Source organism: Camelus dromedarius, chromosome 10, assembly GCF_036321535.1.
Source record: "Camelus dromedarius isolate mCamDro1 chromosome 10, mCamDro1.pat, whole genome shotgun sequence".
In the NCBI taxonomy this organism is placed as follows: domain Eukaryota; kingdom Metazoa; phylum Chordata; class Mammalia; order Artiodactyla; family Camelidae; genus Camelus; species Camelus dromedarius.
This window is the reverse complement of record NC_087445.1, coordinates 2,479,452-2,501,754: the sequence shown is the minus strand read 5'-3', so window position 1 is coordinate 2,501,754 and position 22,303 is coordinate 2,479,452. Positions and strand designations below refer to the sequence as shown.

At 32.8% G+C, this 22,303-nt stretch overlaps 1 protein-coding gene across 3 annotated transcripts in view; it reads left to right on the top strand.

Moving 5' to 3' along the window:
• ERCC6L2 (ERCC excision repair 6 like 2) overlaps positions 1 to 22,303 on the top strand; it is an 84,001-nt gene that overhangs the window by 1,194 nt on the left and 60,504 nt on the right. For all 3 annotated transcript variants that reach the window (XM_031447098.2, XM_010974857.3, XM_064490104.1), the window contains exons 2-7: positions 1,999 to 2,423; positions 8,172 to 8,294; positions 15,731 to 15,924; positions 17,600 to 17,761; positions 18,157 to 18,364; positions 21,279 to 21,419. In XM_031447098.2, the coding sequence (XP_031302958.2) occupies positions 2,400 to 2,423; positions 8,172 to 8,294; positions 15,731 to 15,924; positions 17,600 to 17,761; positions 18,157 to 18,364; positions 21,279 to 21,419 (852 nt within the window). In that variant the 5' untranslated portion in view covers positions 1,999 to 2,399. The remainder of the gene's footprint in view (positions 1 to 1,998; positions 2,424 to 8,171; positions 8,295 to 15,730; positions 15,925 to 17,599; positions 17,762 to 18,156; positions 18,365 to 21,278; positions 21,420 to 22,303) is intronic.

The following is a 22,303-nucleotide window of genomic DNA, read 5'->3' as shown; positions in this document are numbered from 1 at the left end:
AACTTGGAGGAAAGTGATGCCCTTTTTTTTTTTTTCCTTCTGTTTTTGAGTTAGAACCAGTAGGTCATTCTGATCGATTGGATCAGGGACTGATATTAAATGAGAAATAAGGGCTGATTAAAGATTTTCTACCTTGAAAAGTTGGTTAAAAAATAATGCCTTTTAATGAGATTTGGAAACATTAGTTCTGAGCAAGATTTAGTCACTATCATTTTTGACATTGGGTTTCTTCATTTTATACTCATTTTGTGGTTACAGTATGTGTTAAATAATTGATGTTAAATCATATATGTTGAGTAATCAACAAATTGATGAATTAAGTCTAAAAATTAGAAGGCATTTGCTGCAGGATAGGCAGACAAATCATGTGAAACAGAAATAATGTTAAGAATTGCTATAAGGGGTCGGGGGAGGGTAGAGCTCAGTGGTAGAGCGCATGCTCAGCATACACAAGGTCCGGGGTTCAATCCCCAGTACCTCCTCTAAAAATAAAGTAAACCTAATTACCACCCCCCCATAACAATTTTTTTTTTAAGAATTTTCTATAAGGGTTAACACAGGTTTTAAGACTCAGAAAGTACTGTTATGAAAATAGGGCCCATTGATCTGTCTGTTACCCCTGTAGAATGAGTCAAGGTTTCATTTTCACATTAAAACTCTGTCTTTTAGAATAGTGTAACAATTCTCAGACAGTTCGGATGCAAAGATTAGAGTGGGAGAACAGATTTTTTTTCCTCTGTACTTCTGATCGTTATGTAAGAACAACCTTACCAAAGTTTGTGAGAATAGTGGTTTTACTTTTGAGGAACAACTGATGAGAAGTAACATTATGAGCTATTCTTCCTGGAGAGAATATAGACGTATTAGTCATATTATAATTCTGAATGTTATAAAAACCTAACTCAAAATTATTAGGAAGACCCTAGGAAACTACCAGTGATTATCTGACCTTAGTGAGAAATGTGTGAGAAAAAGAATTTCTAGTATTCTTATGATTGTAGCCAAACGGTTCTTCTGGGATTTCTTCTTCTTGCTATAAGAAATTCCATTTGGGAAGTTATTTTTACTTAATTTTCTCTATTTGGTACCTTTAATTGTACCAATAGTATATTCTATTGAGACTCCCCTTGTCATTCATAGTGCTGTATTTTCTGAATAGGAAATAAAATAGCTATACAGTTAAGCACAGAATAAATTCATATATAGAGAGAAGTCACACTTTTCGAAGAATAGTAGAATCTTAGCAGAAAGAAATCTTAGGGTTCATCTCTTTTTTTAAGAACCTCCACTCTTGAGAACTTAGAAGGGAAATAGCCATGACAAAGCTGGTACATATCACTTTGTAGTTGAATTGGAGATTCCCTTGGTTAGTTGCATACAAATTAAAGCAGCGATTTAGAAACAGCAATATCGACAGTAAGAAGAACAGCCATCTTTAGAGAAAGGAGATGGAATAACGAAAAAAAGCAGACAGGAGAATCCCAGAAGCATTGCTGTTCAGAGGATTTTAGCTTACTCATTACCAAATCCTATTCATTATTACTCTACCGTATCATGGATGGTATACATAATGTTCATGAGTCATTGCGAATATTTAAGTAACTGGTTCTCAACCCTGACTGTGCATCAGAGTCACCTTTTGAATTCAACAATAACAGCCAAACCCAGTAATAAAACCAGATGTCCCTGGCCCATATCCACTGAATCAGAATCAACAGAGGTAGTGTCTAAGCATGTGTGGGGAGATGATGACACACAGCCAGAGCGAGAACCACTGGAGATAAATTATGTACTCTTCATTCTTTTATTATAGGAGAACATCTGATAATATATTTTAGGAAAATATCTATACATGTTTTAAGTACAATTTACCTTGTTTCAGGTTTTGGAAAGGGTATTTATATGAGGTACATCTTTTTTTTCTCACAATCGTGGATAAATGAAGTGTTACTTTATAAGTTAGATTTGGAAATTTTATTTTATTCTGTATTATTATAGACATATGGCATCCAGGAGAGAGATGTCTTGCCCCTTCTCCAGATAATGAAGAACTTTGTGAAGCAAGCATAAAATCCGTCACAGTGGATGAAAATGGGAAGTCATTTGCAGTCATCTTATATTCAGATTTTCAAGAGAGGAAGGTACCTATTAAAAGAATTCAAGAAATAAAATCTGTTAAAGATTGCTCCAGGAATTTTATCTTTGATGATGAAGATTTGGAAAAACCTTATTTCCCGGACCGAAAATTTCCATCGTCTGCGGTTGCTTTTCATTTATCTAAAGATGGAGACTCTATTCCTTACACTATTAATAGATATTTGAGAGACTATCAAAGGGAAGGGGCCCAGTTTCTCTATGGACACTTCATCCAAGGAAGAGGGTGTGTTCTTGGTGATGACATGGGACTCGGGAAAACAGTACAGGTATTTATTTTAATTACTTTATAACTAAAATTCAACAAAGTCATACATATTGTATCATACATATTATATCCATGAATGGATACCATATGCAAATTTCTGTTTGTACCTCAGATTTTATAGCTATTTCGTGTGTGTGTGTGTGTCTCACCCACTAGACAGTAAAGTTCTCAAAGTTAAGGATGATATTTAGTCATTATTTTATTCTCAATACTTATTTATTGCCTAAGAAATACATTATTTAAAATAATGGTTTAGTATAACTTGCCTTGATTTACTTTTGATAATACTGGTACTAAGGTATCAATTATATTTAGACTAGTTTAGCTTTCTTTGTAAGACTTCATGGAAGGAAAGGATTCTGAGGTTTGTTAAGCTGTATAAATCGCATGGTTAAATTGACCTCCTACAGGCCTTTTGCACATATTGTTTGGAATTTACCGTATCAGAAGTTTCTTAATGTGGGATCTCTGGGCCACTAACAGTTCTGTCAGTGGGCTTTAGAGAGCCCTTCTGTTTCTCTAAAATGTGTGCCAGGATTTGTGCAGGTATATACTTTTTCTGCATATAGGCTCTGTGTTAGTTATCTGTTGCTGTGTACCAGAATGTAGCAGCTGAGAACAAGACACATTTATCATATTACGGTTTCCATGGGTCAGAAATCCAGGTACCATTTGGCTGCATCTTCTCACTCGGCAGTCATCTCAAGGTCGGACTAGGGGGGATTCACTTCCCAGCTCACGTGGTTGTTGCAGGGTTCAGTTCCCTGTGAGTTGTCAGACGGAGGCCTCAGTTTCTCGCGAGCTGTTGGTGATGCCCTCCCTTGGTTCCTTGCCACATGGGCCTCTTCTCACAACTCGGAAGCATACTTCAGGGAGAACAAATGATAGGGCAAGAGAGAGCACTAGTGAGACAGAAGTCATGGACTCTTGTAACCTAATGGCAGAAGAGAGAGCCCTTCACTTTTACCACATTCACTTCTTTAGAAGCAGGTTGTGAGGTTCAGCCCGTACTCAAGAAGGGAAATTGAATAAGGTTGTGGACAGCAAAAGGTGAGAATTGTTGGGATCCCTTCCAGAAGCTGTCTACCACTCAAGTTTATAATCCCCAAAGAGTTCTGAAATGGGTTTATACTAGACAGAGACCACGTGATCATCTCAATAGATGCAGAAAAAGCATCTGACAAAATTCAGTATCCATTCGTCATAAAAATTCTCACCAAAGTGGGTATAGAGGAAACGTATCTCAGCATAATAAAGGCCATTTACAACAAACACAGCCAAGATGATACTCAACAATGAAAAGCTGAAAGTTCTCCCGCTAAATTGGTATCATTATTTTCTTTTTATTCTATTAATGTTTGTGGGATTTGAGTGATACCTCTTTGCATTCTTAATGTGGCTATTTTGCTGCATTCTCTCTATTTTATTCTTAATTACTGTGACATGGTTTATTGATTTTGTTGATCTTTCCAAAGAACCAACTTTAACTTTGTTAATTTTCTCTGGGTTGTTTTTTTTTTTTTTTTTTTGGTACTTCATTGATTTCTGCAATTACCTCCATTATTTTACTCCTGCTTACATTGGATGTATTTTTCTCTTCATCTTTCAGCTTCTTAAGGTAGAACTAATCTCATAACTATCTTATACTCTAAATTTATGTCCAAACATTTCTTTACCTGCATTTCACAAATTTTGATGTGTTATATTTTCATTCTCATATATAAGTCAAGATCTTTTCTAATTTTCTTTGTGATTATTTTCTTTGATCCTTGGGTGATTTGCAAGTATCTATTTCATTTGCCAATATTTACCTATTTTTCTAGATATTTCATAATTAATGATTTCTAATTCCATATTGGTTAGAGAACATTCTGTAAGATTTCAGTATTTTGAAAAATTTATTGAGAATGTTTTTATGGCCCATCTTAATGGACATACTTTGTATATTAGAAAAGAATATATATTCTGCAGCTGGATATCGTGTTCTATATAAATACCAATTAGAAGGTCAAGGTAATTAATAATATTCAGATTTTCCATGTTTTTAGTATTAATAGCTGAAAGAAGGAAGTTGAAAATCTGCTATGATTATGGATTTGTCTTTCTCACTTTAATTCTATCAGCTTTGTCTTCATATAGTTTGAAGCTCTGTTATTAGGTCAAAAACCTTTATGATCATTATGTCTTCCTGATGGATTGACTCCTTTACCATTATTAAATGTCTCTGTATTTCTGATAATACTATTTGAAATCTACTTTATCTGATATTAAGACAACCACTACAGTATTCTTATGCTTACTGTTTAAATGGTTTATCTTTTTCCAACCCTTTATTTCAAGCTATCTATATCTTTATATTTAACGTGTGTCTCTTATAGACAACTCTTATCTATGTTGGCAGTCTCATATTTAATTGGAGTGTTTAGTCCATTTACATTTAATATAATTCCTTTTATGTTTGGATGTATCATTTTATTGTTTGTTTTCTGTTTGAACAGACCACTTTCTATGTTACTATTCCTGCTTTCCTGCCTTCATTTTTTTTAGAATTCCATTTTAATTCTTCTATTGATTTTTAAACTATACTTCTTTGCATTATTTTTTTGATGTCTGCTTTAGTGATAAAAACATACATTCCCAACTTCTCACAATATGCTTAAAGTTAATAATGTATCACTTCCTGTAAAATGTAAGTATCTTATAATGAAATAGGTTGTCCTGTTCTTATTTTAAGGACTCTAAGGGTTAGGAAAGTTAAGTGTAATGCCGAAGATACTACTTACTACCTATCTAATGTCTACATTTTCAAGTTGAAGCCAAACTTATAGTCAAGAGTCAACTCAATTTGGTTTTGGTGTACATTTCTGTATTCCATTTGCTAATATTTTAAGAGTTTTGCTTCTGTATAAGAGAAATTGGCCTGTACGTTTCCTGTATATAATATTTTTGTTAGGTTTTCTTATCAAGGTTTTGTTGAACTTATAAAATGAGTTGAGAACATTTCTCCTTTCCCTAAAGTCTAGAAGAGTTTAAGACTGGCATTATATCTTTCTTAAGCACTGGGTAGACTTTATTGGTGAAGCTGTTTGACCCTTCGTTACCTTTGTAGCAAGTTTGTAATTATGTATTCAGATTTTTAATAGTTATTTGAATATGTAAAATTTCTGTTTCTTGTGTCAGTGTTGATAAGTTGTTTTTCCATTTCACCTAAAATTTCACAGTTAGTGGTATAACATTGGTTATTATGTCGTATACATAAATTTTGTGTGTGTTTGACTATTGTCTTAGTTTCTTTCCATTATCAGTTTTCTAGAGAGTTGGACACTTTTTAAAATCTTTTCACAGAATGAACATTTGTCTATGTTGATCCTATTTATTTTATGCTTTCTCATGTTTTATAATTCTTTTTTGTGTATGTTTTCTGTTATTTTTTATAAATTTTTCACATAAATTCTTACTATCTCATTGGCAGCCTCTCTTCTGTCCTAGTATATACATTTAAGTCCATAAGACATGCCTTTAAGTATATTCCACAAGTTTAATATGTAATTATTACTCATTATTATTCAATTCATATAGTCCATATCTTTACTGGTTATTCTGTTTGTTCTTACTAAGTTATTTCACAATCTAGCATTGTGCTTATGAATTTGTCTACTTCTTTTGTTTCAGTAAAATTTTCTTTCTTTAGTAATTTGCACTTCGTATAACTTCCAAGTGAATTTTTTTGGTCGATATCATGTGTGCCTCTTTAGTAATGCTTTTTGCCTCTGTCTTATCTGATATTAATATAGCTGTATCAGCTTTCTTTTGGTTTTTGTTTGCATGGTCTATCTTTTTTCATTTTTTTACTTAAAAATTTCTCTTCCCCTTGTTTTGGATTTTTTTGTGTAAATGGCACATGTATTTTATGTGCCTGAAAGTCTTTCTCTTTTAATTACAGTATTTAGTCCATTTCCATGTAATCCATTTACTAATATATTTAGATTTAAACCTTTTTTACTGTTTGCTTTTTATTTGTTGCACGTCATCTATGTTCATTTTCCACCTCCTTTTGGATAGATTATTTCATATTATTGTTATCCCTCTCATAATAGATTAGTAGTTACATATTATTCTATTTTTTTCCTAGTAGTTACCTTAGAGATTATAATAGGCATCCTTGACTTATCCAAATTTAATGTAGCAATACTTTTATGTCCTCCTGATCAGCATGAAGACCTCAGATTATGTAAAAATACTGTGCCCTTTCTGACTCTTATACCTTTATTTTATCTTTTAATTGTTATTATTTGTTCCCAACAAAACAATTTATTTCATAATGTCTATATACATTTATATTTTCTACACATTTACCATATGGCTTTTAATTTTCCCCTGCATCACAGAGTGTCTTCATAGGATCATTTTCCTTGTGCCTGAAAACATACTTTAATTATTTTCTTTAGTGTGGCTCTTTTGATAATGAATTTGCTCACTTTTTATGTAAAAATATCTTTACCTTCATTCTTGAGTGATATTTTCACTGAATATAAAACTAGATTGCTTTTGGGTTTTTTTTAGCCCTTTGAAAATACTCTGTTGTATCGTGTCTTCCATTGTTTTTGCTGCAAGGTCACCTGTTTGTCTAATTGTTGCCTATTTAATAGGTAATCTTTTGTTTTTTCCTCTGGCTTCTGTTAATATGTTTTCTGACTCAAATTTAGAGCATTTTTTTCTGACCCAACTATTTGTGGATTTCTAAATTTTCTTTTCTTTTTTCAGCTTGATGTTTGTAGTTGATGTAGTTTTTAATACAGGTTTTAAGTTTTCAACCTTTATCTCTTCAAATACTCCTGCACCATTCTTTTTCTTCTATCATTTGGGATACAGATTAAAGGTATTCATACACATGTTGAAAATACTATTTTGTTGATAGTTTTTCTAATTTTTTCTTAAGGTTTTAATGTTTATATAATTTATTTTTCTAAAGCAGTGATCATTTACCCCCATATGGGTACCTCATTTTTCCCCCCTAATCTTTGAAACAACCCTGCCAATATTATTTTTGCTATTTTCACATAATTTTATTCAAAAAACTTACTTGCCCAAGTTCACACATCTGCCAAGCAACTAAGGTTGAAATTTCAACCAGTGGTTCACATATTTCTTACTCTTCCTTATATGAAGTTATATTTCCATTTTTTTGTTTTTGTCTTTCTCCCTTGATATGTGGAGAGTAGCTGTTATTTGGAATGGTGTGTATATATGAATTGTCTTAGTCTATCTTAAAATAGCATTTTATCATTCCACCTATGTTTATTGGATAAGGAAAAGTACACACATTTACGAGCCAATATTACCCCCTTAACGAGTTTATTTTCTACAAGGAGAAAAGGAGTGTACACAGTTTATTCTAGGGGAGAATGTGAGGAGATAGTTTCTGTCGATAGAAACACATAAAAAGGTAACGTTCTAACTGATGAAATCAAGAAAGAATTGAATAGGTAGAACTTATGGAAGAGATGTCAGTGTGAGTGTTGTTTTGTTTTGTTTTTAGCTGTATTTAAGGGTAACTTGTATATTATGAATTTGTTTCTTAATACAAATAAAGAAAACCAATACTAGTGGTTCATGTTGCTTTTCCTCCCATTAAATCTGTTACATACATAGTCAAATTGTCACTAATTGAGTAGTCAGTCATGTAAGCAGTACAGTTTTGCCTATCAGGATACACAGTGATTGAAAAAGTTGAATTTTTTCTTTCTAGGTAATCTCATTTTTGGCTGCAGTTTTGCATAAAAAGGGAACTCGTGAAGATATTGAAAATAACATGCCAGAGTTCTTACTAAGAAGTATGAAAAAGGAGCCCCCTTCTTCTACAGCAAAAAAGGTGAGATATATAGAAATGTACAACTCATGAAGCTGGTATTGCAAAACTATATGGAAACTTTTAAACGTTACATGTTATAGTATAAATTTAAAACATAAGAACTTAAAGACATTTAAATATTTGTTTTATAGCCCTAATTTCTGAAGGACTATCAGTTTCATCCTCAAGTTAAATATGATTGACTCTCAAAATAACAAAATACAATTTCAGTTTGAATTTTTGGGGGACTTTCAGTCTTTTGCTTGGTTGGATTTATATGACTTATGTTGATTAATTTGTTAAATTTCCATGCATGTGTATGTAAAGTTAATTGAAGTCTTTTTTAGTTTTACTTTTTATTTATGGGAGAATGAAAAGCACGCATTTGTAGATACTGGTAACAAAGATGCGTCATTGGTAAAGTTGTTTAGTGGAATAATTATGTCCTGAAAATACGAAACAAATTCTTCCTATACAAGGAACATTGAAGTTGGAATCAGGAAGGGTAAGGTCTAGGCTTGTCTCTGTCTGCCCACATGACTGTCAATGCTATCCATGTCCATTCTTCAGCTTCCTCCTTGGTAAATTTATGTTTATAAATATCTTATACATAGTTCTTATAAAAAATAAGATTTCAATTAAAACAACGAAATGCAAAAAAGTGCACTGTAGTTATGTGTCTGACTTTTCTATTGTATTCAGCATCCAGGAAATTGGGTAGAAATAAAGTAGAAGTGATTTTATGGAATCCTTATTATATTATGGTAATGAACCACTTCCTACAAGTTTTGAGACAGTGTCTTATATATTTCTTATATATAAAATTGCTGAGAAGCCCAGGTGTACTCTTGTCTATCATTAGGGGCACTTTAGTGTAAAATTTTGAGAAGCATTGGCTTAAAGTTTTAATAATTATCATTACTTTAAATTTCTTATTATTTTTAATAGCATAAATGCATCCTGAGTGTCAAATTCAATTTGATCTTAAAAAAGTATTATAATTTTTAATGTGTTTTAAGTTTTCACGCGTTTAAGTCCTGGTTTTAGCTTTGCTTTCGGTTGGTATTTCATTCTAAAAGTCAGTGTAGAGCTTATAAATATCTTGTGTCGCTTGTGATAATTAGAGGAAAAAAGAGGGAAAAGTAATGATTTCAATATAAATATTTAAAGATATTAAAATATTTTAGAAAGACGAATGGGAGAAGAGAGAAGAGATACTTATTTGATGGTGTGATTAAATACGCTAATAGCTACCTTAGTTGACAGTAATGCCTCTCTTGTTCTCTTTTCTTTTTTCTTTCTTTCTTCCTTCCTCTCTTCTTTCTTTGCTCCCTCACTCCCTTCCTTTCCCACTCACTTGCTGTCTCCACACACACACACACACACAAACACACATTAGTTCTTTGCTGTAATAAACATTGCTGTTTTACTACCTCCTTTGGTTGAATTCTTAATTCATTCCTTTTTCATCTTTCTTGTATTTTAATAAATTCCATTAGAGCTGTCATTGTTCTTTTGCTCACTACTTTGGCTGCATTCCATAGTTTTTGATATGTAGTCATTTCATTTTTCTTTTTTAAATTATCTGTGACTCCAGTTTTGGTTATCTTTTACCACAGTAGTACTTAGAGTGAAGTTTTAAATTTTCCAAGTGAGTAAATACTATTGTGGGATGGAGGAGTGATGGGATGGCTTACTGTTTGTTGTAGATTTCCCGTTTTGTTTTGTCAGATAATACTGCTTTGATATTTTCTTTATGGCTAAGTCCATAGTCAAGTGTTTTTAATACTCTGATGTTGTGTAGTCTTGTTTATTTTTAAATGTTCACTTATATTGTGGATTTCTGTTATGGCCACATAATTCTACATAATTCTATTTAATCAAGTTTATTAATAGTTTGTTAAAATTCTTAATACTTGTTTGTTTGTTGGGTCTGTTTGAGCAGTTGGATCCTGATTTTCCTGCTGTATCTTTCAGCTTTCTCAGTTTTTCTTGTGTTTGTACCAGTTTTTGCTCATTTAACAGCCTCAGTTAATTGTTTCAAAAATTTTGCATACTTTTATATTGCCCTCATATTGGATTGATAGTTCATCTGTGTGGAGAATTCTAAGCTAAAATTTTTCTCTTGAAACTTGACCAAAATAATTTTATTGTTTTTTTGTCACTTCATATTACAGATTAGAGTCCAATGCTGAACTGACTTTTATACCTTGGAAAATAAATTATCTTTTTGTTTTAAAGTGTTTGGGACTTTTTTTTTAACCTTGAAATTTAGAAGTTTCCTCAGCCCTAACATCCACTGTAGAATTCTTTTAAATAAATTCTCCTGCTTTAGAAAAATATACATAGTAATTTAAGTAGGGGAATTAAATGCTGACATTAGAATCAGCGTCTCTGAAGCAAATAGTTGGCATACTTTTTCCCTCTTTGAATAATTACTCTGACTTTCCTTTTCATTGTGTTCTTAATTTATTTTTTCAGTACTTTGTTACTAGTATACAGAAATACAGCTGGTTTTTGTATATTGATTTTTTTGTCCTGCATCTCTACTGTTAACATTCTGACAGCTTTTGGTAGCATCTTTAGGGTTTCTACATACAATATCATGTCATCTGTGAACAGAACAATTTTATCCTTCCTTTCCAATTTGGATGCCTTTTATTGCTTTTTCTTGCCTAATATCTCTAGCTATGATGAATAGAAGTTGTGAAAATGAGCATCTTTGTCTTGTTCCTGATTTTAGAGGAATTCTCAGCTCTCACCTTTGAGTATAATGTTAGCTGTGGGTTTGTCATATATGGACTTTATTATGTTGAGGTATGTTCCCTCTATACCCAATTTTTGGAGAGTTTTTTTTTTATCATAAATTGATGTTGAATTTTCTCAAATGCTTTTTCTGCTGCGTTGAGGTGATCATTTGGTATTTAGTCTGTTTATGTGTTATATCATGTGACTGATTTGTGTATGTTGAACCATCCTTGCATTCCTGGAATACATCTTACTTGATCATGGTGTATGGTCCTTTTAATGGATTGTTGGATTCCACTTGCTAATACTTCACTGAGGACTTCTTCATTCGTCTTCATCGGCATACTGGCTTGTAATTGTCCTTTCTTGTGGTGTCCTTGTTTGGTTTTGTTATCAGGGTAATGCTTGCCTTGTAAGTGGATTAGGAAGCATTCCCTCCTCTTCTATTGTTTTGGTAGAATTTGGGAAGGATTGGTACAGTTGCTGCAATTTACCACTGAGGCCATCTGGTCCTGGGTTTTTGTTTATTTGGAGGTTTTTGGTTGCTGATTCAGTCTCTTTGCTAGTAATAGTTCTGTTTAGGTTTTCTATTTCTTCTTGATTCAATCTTCGTAGTTTTATGTTTGTAGGAATTTATCCATTGCTTGTAGGTTATCTAATATGTTGGTGTATGATTGTTTAGAATAATTTCTATAATCCTTTGTATTTCTGTGTTACTATTTGTAATGTCTCCTATTTCATTTGTAGTTATATTTGTTTAAGTCTCTGCTCTCTTTTTTTCTTAGCCTAGTTAAAGGTGTCAAATTTTGTTTATCTTTCCAAAAAAGCAACCCTTAGTTTTATTGATCTTTTCTATTTTATGTGTTCTCTATTTCATTTATTTCTACTCTGAACTTTGTTATTTCTTTCCTTCTACTTACTTTGGGCTTAATTTGTTCTTTTTCTAGTTTCTTGAAGTGTAAAGTTAGGTTGTTTATATGACTTTTTTTTTAATGTAGGCATTTATCACTATAAACTTCTTCTTAGAACTCCTTTTGCTGAATAGCATAAGTTTCAGTATGTTGTGTTTCCATTTTTGTTTGTCTTAAGGTATTTTTTGATTTCCTCTTTGATTTCTTCTTTGACCCATTGGTTATTAAGGAGAGTATTATTTAATCACCACATACTTGTGGAATTTTTTTTTTTTTTTTTTTTTTTTTTTTTTGGTTTCCTCCTTGTGATTGATTTCATATCATTGTGGTCAGAAAAGATATTTGATATGATCTCAGTCTTAAGTTTATTAAGACTTGTTTTGTGGCCTAACATTTTATCTCTCCTGGAGAATGTTCTACATATGCTTGAGAAGAATATGTATTCTGCTTCTGCTGCATAGAATGTCCTGTATGTGTCATTAGGTCCATCTAGTCCAATGTGTAGTTGAAGTCCTGTGTTTCCTTATTGTTTTTCTGTCTGAATGATCCATTGTTGAAAGAGGAATGTGGAAGTCCCCTATTATTTTATTGCGGTCATTTTTTTCCCTTCAGATCTGTTAATATTTGCTTTGTATACTTAGGTATTTTGACATTTGGTGCATAATATTTATAGTTATTATATCCTCTTGATGAATTGACCCCTTTATCATGATATGCTGACCTTCTTTGTCTCTTGTTACAGTGCTTGACTTTAAGTCTATTTTGTCTGATAGAAGTATAACTATCCCTGCTTTCTTTTGGTTTCCATTTGCAAGGACTATCATTTTCCATCCATGTGTCTTTAAAGCTGAAGTAGGTCTCTTGTAAGTAGCATACAGGTCTTTTTTTTTTTTTAAATCCATTCAACCACCGTATGTCTTTTAATTGGAGAATTTAGTCTGTTTACATTTAACATGCCATTCTTTTCCATGACCCAGTTCTTCCAACTACTTGTTGTTCACTGAGTTTTTTGGTGGTTTGTTTTGTTTGTTGTTGTCATTTTCAGGTTTCTTCCAAGAAAATTCACTTTATATTTTTATGTTTTTAATGGAAGTTTTCTCTTACATAGGTAGAGGATGGATTCCTCAGTTCTTCAATCATGTCAGTGGTGTTCTGATCATCTGGTACTGCCCCTTCCAGGCATTTTACTGCTATTATGGATTTATTTTTATATTGTTCTTTTGTTTTATTGGCATCAATAAATACATGTGTTTAGTTAATCCTTTGAACTGGAATTCTATGAAGAAATTTTTAATGGGATTACCAGTAAAATCCTACAGTATTTCCCAGAAGTAAATCTAAACAAAAATCATAATTTTGTGTGATGAAATTTATAAAAGATAAATTTGTTTGGATCCATTTAAAATTTTGTGCATTTTGAAAAGATGGTCTATGAAATAGCTAGAGGAGAAGCAAATTCCTTTGTATTTATTATGCTAATCCCAAGATCACAGTGGAACCCTGAAAAATCAATGATAGAGCTTCTTGAAAAAATCCTTTTGATGAATTTGAATGTTACAAATTAAGGAGTGGTGGATTCGAGGTATGTGTGTGTGATATATGATACATCTTATATCCATTTTTAAACTTCTCAAATGTGAATAAATCTTCTAAGAATGCGTGAAATAGATGTTTTGTGCCAAGAATAAATTCCTAAAGGAAAAGATACAAACTATGCATTTCAAATATTAATTCTTATAATGATTCTTTAGATTTAGGCTGTTAAGGTCGGAATTCAGTCTTTATGAAAATGAATCAAAATACAGTCTTTTAAAAATATTGTATGATAAAACTTAGAGATTCTATATAAAATTCGTAATCGGTATTAATGTAGAAAAGGAGGATTTTTCTAGCAGTCACAATACCAACATCAGACGCAATTTAAATTGGTGGTTAAACAAAAAATTTTTCAGTATTTTATTTACTATGCACTATTTCTTTAGTTTATTATTCTTGCAAATGATGCTACTGTGAACATTCTTATATGTATATCTTGGCAACTCTTGCTGTTACAACTATGGGATAAATTCTTGGTACTGTAATTGTACAGTATGTGGTGGTGAAATTATGGGTATGTGCATATTACATTTTGATTGCTGGAATCAAGGTACCCTTCCAAGAGCCTCTGTCAATTTGTATCCACAGCAGTATTCTCTAAGAGTGTCTTTCCCATCTTTTCGTCTCATCTAGGGGTTAACAAACATAAATTTATATCAGGCTGAGAGATTAAAAAAATTATATCTTGCTGTGATTTGCATTTCCTTAATTATGAGTTAGATTAAGTATCTTTTCAGAATCTTAAAAGACATTTTTAATGGCTTTACCTATTTTTAAATCAAGTTCTAGTTTTTAATTATATTCCTTGATTAACAAACAGTCCACATGTTCTAGATACTAATATTTGGTCCATTATATATTTTGCAAGTATTTCTTTCCCACCCTTTCAGAGTCAGTTTTTGACTTGTTTATTGTATTGTTGAAATTTTTAGGTAGTTAAATATATCTGTCTTTATAGCTTTTGGGTTTTATGTCTGCTTACAGAAGTCTTTGGTACTCTAAGACTGTAAGTAAGGTCTCCCATGATGATTGTTTTATGACGTATATGATTTTATTTCATACCTTTACATATTTATTTCAGTTAGAATTAATTTGCTCTAAGGAATGATCTAGTAACCCTGCTGTAACTTTTCCCCAGATGCATATTGCTGGTTATCTTGATGGTCTTTATTGAAAAGTCCTCCTTTTTAACAGTGATTTGACAGGTCACTTTTGGGAAAAATTAAACTCATTTGTGTATTTGGGTCTATTTATTGACATACTGTTCTGCCCTATTGATTAATTTGTTCATTTCTCTTCTTTAAAAAATTAAACCATTTTAATTATTTTAGCTTTATAACACATTTTATTTATTTTAATGAATAGACATTTGGGTTGCTTCTGTGTCTTGGCTTTTGTATATAATGTTGCTGTGAACATTGGGGTGCGTGTATCTTTTCAAATTAGCGTTACCTCCGGGTATATACCCAGGAATGGGATTACTGGGTCATATGGTAGGTCTATTTTTAGTTTTTTGAGGAATCTCCATACTGTTTTCCACAGTGGCTGCACCAAACTGCATTCTCACCAGCAGTGTAGGAGGGTTCCCTTTTCTCCACACCCTCTCCAGCATTTATCATGCATGGGCTTTTGAACGATGGCCATTCTGGCTGGTGTGAGGTGATACCTCATTGTAGTTTTGATTTGCACTTCTCTGATAATTAGCGATATTGAGCATTTTTTCATGTGCCTATTGGCCATTTTTATATCTTCATTGGAGAATTGCTTGTTTAGGTCCTCTGCCCAGTTTTGGACTCGGCTGTTTGTTTTTTTGTTATTAAGTTGTGTGAGCTGTTTGTATATTCCGGAAATTAAGCCTTTGTCGGTCACATCATTTGCAAATATCTTCTCCCATTCTGTAGGATGTCGTTTTGTTTTGCTTATGGTTTCTTTTGCTGTGCAAAAAGCTTATAAATTTAACTAGGTCCCATGTGTTTATTTTTGCTCTTATTTCTATTGCCTGGGTACACTGCCCTAGGAGAACATTGCTAAGATTTATGTTTTTGGTGGTCTTCTAAGTCCAGATATATTCAATTGCTCAGCTATATTTATGCTTATTAACTGTAGTGTCAAAAATTAAAGAATGGGACTATTGATATTCTGGATTTAACTTTGGGGTTCTTTTTATTTAATAAAGATATGACATTTTTCTTTTTCTTACAGATGTTCTTAATAGTTGCTCCTCTTTCTGTCCTCTACAACTGGAGGGACGAGTTGGACACCTGGGGATATTTTAGAGTCACGATTTTACATGGGAACAAAAAGGACAGTGAACTGATTCGCGTGAAACAGAGGAAATGTGAAATTGCTCTAACAACTTACGAAACACTGCGCTTATGTCTGGATGAACTTAACAGGTAATGGGGACAATGGGAATGATTGCTTTCATATTCTGCTTACATCAATTGTATTTATCATTTTATATTGTGATTTTTTAAAGCTCTCAACTAGCATGATTTAATTTGATTTCAGAATTATTCAGAAATAGACGGTTTATAATAATTATTTACTAAGAGGGAAAAACCAGAGTGAGTTTCTACAGATCCTTATTTTATTTCCTCTGTTACCTCTCGGAACAGTGCTTGTTAATGAGTAAGGTTTGTCCTGGATCTCATGCACAACCTTTTATATGTATGATGCCTCTAGAATAAAATAGTGATTTTCCTGAATGATTTAGATTATGGGAGTCTGTTGTAAATGTAGGGTGGCAAAAAATACATGTAGATATTGAGAACCACTATTCCAGGACTATATGTACCCAAAAGAAATGAACTGCACCTTAAGATTTTAGTGAGAAAGCTAGAGACAGGCAATTATAAAGTCACATGAGCGCTACCGGAGGGAACACGGATGTTATGGGGGCACATGCAGAGCCTAACTCTGCCGCCGATGAGGAGAGCAGTCAGGGAGCTTCCCAGAGAAGATGACCTATGAGCTGAGTGCAGACTGAAGGATGAGTAAGAGCTAAAGAGTAGGAAAGTCGTCTGGGAAGAGGGAACAAACAGCATTTACAGAGGCCCTCAGAAAACAAAGATCATGGTACTTTTGAATAAATGAAAGCAGTTCCGATGCTTTTTGCATCTAATGGCTGCATCCTAGCGTGTAAGAGGGATGTGGCCAGGAGACAACTCTAGTGTGGTTAAGTGAGGAAGAGATCATGAAGAGTACTGAAAGCTGCTTGGAGGATTTTGTTCTTTATCCTTGGAATGGCACTGTGTTCCTGAAGTGTTTTCAGGAGTTACTGTTATGATAAAAATGATTGGATTTGCATTTTATAAGTAACCAAGTTGCTGTGTGTATAGACAGAGGAGAGGCAAACTGAATGGAGAAAGACCAATCAGGAGGCTTGTTATGAGCTAAATTGCGTCCCCTCCAAATTCATGTGTTCAAGTCCCAACTCGAAGAACCTCAGAATGTCGCTTAAAGCAATTAAGTTAAAATGAAGACGTGAAGGTGGGGCTTGAGTCCCGTCTGACTGAAGGAGATTCCGGGAAGTGATACGTGGAAGAAAGAACACACGAAGGCACAGCAAGAAGGCAGCGGTCTGTCGACCCAGGAGGGAGACCTCAGAGGAAAGCACACCTCCTGACACCTCGGCCTTGGAATTCTAGCCTCCAGAACTGTCGTGTCTGTCACCTTCTGCTCATCGTACTGTTTTTGAGATACGGCCACATTATTGCATGTATCAGTGGTCAGTGATCCTTGTTTCTCAATGCTGAGTTGTACTGCATTTTATGAGTATACCACATTTTGTTACCCATTCATTTGAGGATAGATATTTGGGTTTTCCAATTTTTGGTTATTATAAGTAAAATTTTAAGGACTGCTTATGTATAAGCCTTTTTTTTTTTGGACGTATATTTTAACTTCTCTTGAGTAAATACCTAGGAGTGGTTTTGGGGATTATGTGTTAAGTAAAGAGGGAAAAAACTCCAAAACTTTGGTTGGAGAAGGCTGCTCTCCAAATGTTACGTACACTAAGAAAGGGAGATTTTTCTCAACCTTTTTTCCCTTTTTTCTCCCTTTATCAAGTTTGGAATGGTCAGCTGTCATTGTAGATGAAGCTCATAGAATCAAGAATCCAAAGGCTAGAGTAACAGAGGTTATGAAAGCTTTAAAATGTAATGTCCGAATTGGCCTCACTGGAACCATTCTTCAGAACAACATGAAAGAATTGTGGTGTGTTATGGACTGGTGAGTAAAAACACTTTTTATTTTTTGGAAAATTATTTAATACTTCTTTAACTTAATGTTATCTTGTTTCTGAAAAAAAAAAAAATTGTCATTTACGCAAGTGTTTGATCCCAAACATAGTATACAGAGTAGAGAGTTTCATGAAAACCTATCTTTATACATTACTCTTGGTCCCTAAAGTAAATATCTGGACTGATCTACCAGTTCCATCATTTTCTTACAGTTGTTCACTGAGATTGTCATAAAGAAGACCATTGTACTTTCTTGTCTTATATTATCATTATCATTATTAAACAAGTGACTTAGTATATTTCTTAAAACCAAGAAGAAATCAGTGTTTTCTTTTTTAGATAATTTGATAAAGCCCTAACATTTTTCTTATTGTCATTATAAAGGGCCGTGCCAGGACTTTTAGGTAGCAGGGTCCACTTCAAAAAGCAGTTTTCTGACCCAGTAGAACATGGTCAGAGACACACAGCAACGAAAAGAGAACTAGCCACCGGCCGAAAGGCCATGCAGAGACTTGCAAGAAAGATGTCTGGATGGTTTCTCAGGCGTACCAAGGCTCTAATCAAGGATCAGCTGCCCAAGAAGGAAGACCGGGTAAGAACTGCATTTGTGTCTATTATGAATTTTTTGTCTTTTTTTTTTTTTTGTAAAAATACATCGTTTGAAGAGGAAATTTATCTCCTGTGGTATTTTATGAATATAGTTTTTTGTCCTTTACTTAGTGTGAAAAACATTGTTATATGCAGAATTTCAGAAAATAATTAATTGCGCTCAATAATCATTTTCCTTACTAACTTCACTAAGGTGCTAGGTGTCAGGTTTCTTGTTAGTGTACATTAAACTCATTTCTCTTGTTTTAGAACAAGAAGCCTTTTGGTAAAATTCTTCCTTAATGAAGAAAAAAGAGCTTCTCTCCCTAATATGTTTTCTGTTCATGTTTTGTCCTTCCTATACGGTGATCCATCTACAACCCAATATATTCTTTGGTGCCTTAATTATAGCTACAGGACCAAAGTGGTTAAAAGCTTTTTTAATAGATTCATTTTTTGTAGAATGCTATGTACAGTCATAAGACTAACCTAAATTTAAGAATTTGTAGGAAAATTACAATTAAATTCTGTTAATTGTGTAAGAAAATTTGAGGAATTGACATTAAGAGGAATTTTTTTTAATATAGTGGCTCTCTTGTATAGTTTTTAATTTGTGGTTCTTCTAGAAGACCTCAAATAGCCCAAACAATCTTGAGAAAGAATAGCAAAGCTGGAGGCATCACGTTTCCTGACTTTGAGCTGTATTACAAACCTATAGTAATCAAAACAATATGGTACTGGCATAAATACAGACACATAGACCAATGGAATAAAATAGAGAGCAACCAGAAATAAACCTATGCATAAGCAGTCAATCTGAAGAGATGTCTGAATATTTTACAAGAGAGCAAGAACTCAGTGGGGAAAAGATAGTCTTTCAACAAATGGTACTGGAAAAATTGGATGGGCTCATGCAAAAGAATGAAATTGGACTCCTGTCTTACTCACTCACAAAAGTTAACTTAAAATGGATTAGACTTAAATATAAGACATGAAACTATAAAACATTCATAGAAGAAAACAGGGAAAAAAACTCCTTGACATTGGTCTTGGCAATGATTTCTCAAAATAGGTCATCAATAGCACAGAAACAAAACCAAAAAATAGACAAGTGAGGTTACATCAAACTAAAACTCTTCTGTACAGCAAAAGAAACAACAGAATGAAGAAACAACATCCTGAATGGTAAAAAAAATACTAGTAAACCATATATTTGATGAGGGGCTAGTATCTAAAATATATAAAATCTCATAAAACTCAATAGCAAAAAACCAAATAATCCAATTTAAAAATGGGCAGAGAACCTAAACATACTTTTTTTTTTTTCCCAAAGAAGACATACAGATGGCCAACAGACATGTGAAAAGATGCTCAGTATCACAAATCATCAGGGAAATCAAAACCACAGTTAGGTATCAGCTCACACCTGTCAGAGTGGCTTTTATCAAAAAGAGAGGTAACAAGTATTGATGATTTTGTGGAGAAAAGGGAACCCCCGTGCATTGTTTGTGAAAATGTAAAGCCGCTATGGAAAACAGTAAAAAAGTTAAAAATAGAATTATCAGCAGTCCCTTATCTGGGTATACGGTCAGCCCTCTGTATCTGCAGGTTCCGCATCTGTGAATGCAGATGGTCAAATGTACTGGACCATTTTATTTAAAGGTCTTGAGCATCCACAGATTTTGGTATACATGCAGGGTCAGGGTAGTCCTAGAACTAATGCTGCACAGATATTGAAGGATAATTGTGTATCTGAAAGAAACAAAATCACTCTTGAAGAGATATCTGAACTTCCATGTTTATTGCAGCATTATTCACAATTCCTAAGACACGTAAATAAGCTAAGTGTCTGTTGACAGACGAATGGATAAAATAGATGTGCATATATACAGAATGGAATATTATTCAGCCATAAAAAGAAGGAAATTTGTCATTTGTTATAACATGGATGGATCTTGAGGGCATTATGCTAAGTGAAATAACTCAGGCAGAGAAAGACAAATACTGGAGGAACTCATACCTTAATTATTATCATACCTCCATCTTCTGTATTCTCTTTTTATCCTTATATGCACAATTTGTCCTTTTTTTGCAGTAATATTCTTCATGATACACACATATAAATATTTCTAAATAGATGCCTTTTCCCCTTATTCATGTTCCTTAAACTCCTATTATGGATGTATTTTGTTTTATGACCTTAGTTACATACAGCTATACCTGGAAGAATTTTACCAATTTCCAGTGCTACCAGAAATGCAAGGCAAATTCTATCCCCCATAACTTAGTGGCCTTATTTTCTTACATTTTCTTCTCTTCTTGAATTTGGGCACAAAGTAGCAACTTGTAGTTGCTTTTTTATGTGTATTTACTTAATTCTTATCTTTACTAATCTTAGGAATTTATAGCAAGATGTTAAATACAAATACTTTATCCTCTTTTCAGTAATAGGAATTTTTAAAATTTTTTTCTAATTTTTCGAGTAATTCAGTAAGTATTATCCATACCATTGTTCTAAAATCTTCTGTTTTTCCTTATCTAGTTTTTTATTTGACCCAAACTTTAATCACTTATTTTCAATATGAAACCCTGAAAAGCTCTACAATATTGAGAAATATATAAGGAAATCACACACTTGATTTTTCTTCATATTTTGATTTTTTAAATTAAAAAACAAACTATGAGATTTATTTGAAATTAAGTCATAATTTATATAGTTTAGGGTAGAGTGGTGGCATGGAGTATAGAATTGGGAGAAATTTTCCTACCTTCTCCTGTCTATAATGATGTATCCAGAAGAAAAATCAATTAATTTATGAGCAATTTTCACTATTACAATCAATGAAACCTAATGTACATTGTAATTATTATTGCTATAAAAAAGATACTAACAATTACCTTGTATTTTATCTTGGCAGATGGTGTATTGTTCTCTGACAGATTTTCAGAAAGCTGTCTATCAAGCAGTATTAGAAACAGAAGATGTGTCTTTGATACTTCAGTCTTCTAAGCCTTGTACCTGCAGCAGTGGCCGAAAAAGGAGAAATTGTTGTTATAAGGTAAACATTTCAGTATGATATCTTTACCATCTTGCGTTTGATTACATATACTCTATTCTACTGTCAGAGAAAGTAACAGATAAAATAACTTTTCATCACTCAGTTCTTTAGAAGCTGAAAGTTAATGAAAAGGAATAATTTTCAAAAAGATTTACAATATCAAGTGGTAATCACAGAAAAATACAATATTCAAATATCTTTTCAAAAAACTAGTTTTGGAAAGTAGCTTCAATTTTGTATCCTCTCTTTCAGCTTTTATTCAGAAGTATCCTACTTTCATCTTGAAATTTCATTTCATTTTCCGTAAATTTCTCATTATCAGTGGAAAATACTTCTTTGATAAGAGGCTTAAAATATTATTCTGATGTGAGATAGAATCTTAATTTAATAGAAATTGTGTATCAGTACATTAAAGTGTTTTATTTCTATTTAGAAATAAATACTCATTTATGCTTTTTTTTAACCTATCTACATTTCCTGCCCTTTATCACCACTCTATTTTATTATTAATTTATTTGTCACAGATCCACATACTTAGAGAGACCTTAAATAAATATTTATCTAGATTGATATTTATTCCATATCTCATTTATTTTGCTGTTTTTAACCACTTCGCTTTTTTTGCAATGTAGATGAGTGGAGAGAGTAGAGGCTTCTGTATAATACCACCATCACACTGAGAGTTTTATGACCAGGAACCTGTTATGGCAGCATTTCTATCACTGTGTATTGGGAGGATAAATACTTCTTGGAATGTGGACTTTCTCTCTTCTTTTATTAAAAGTATCACTGTATTATAGTTTCACCAAAAGTATGATTCCACATTAGTGATTCATGCATATTTTAATGACATTGACTGTTATTTTTTCAGACTGATTGTGTCA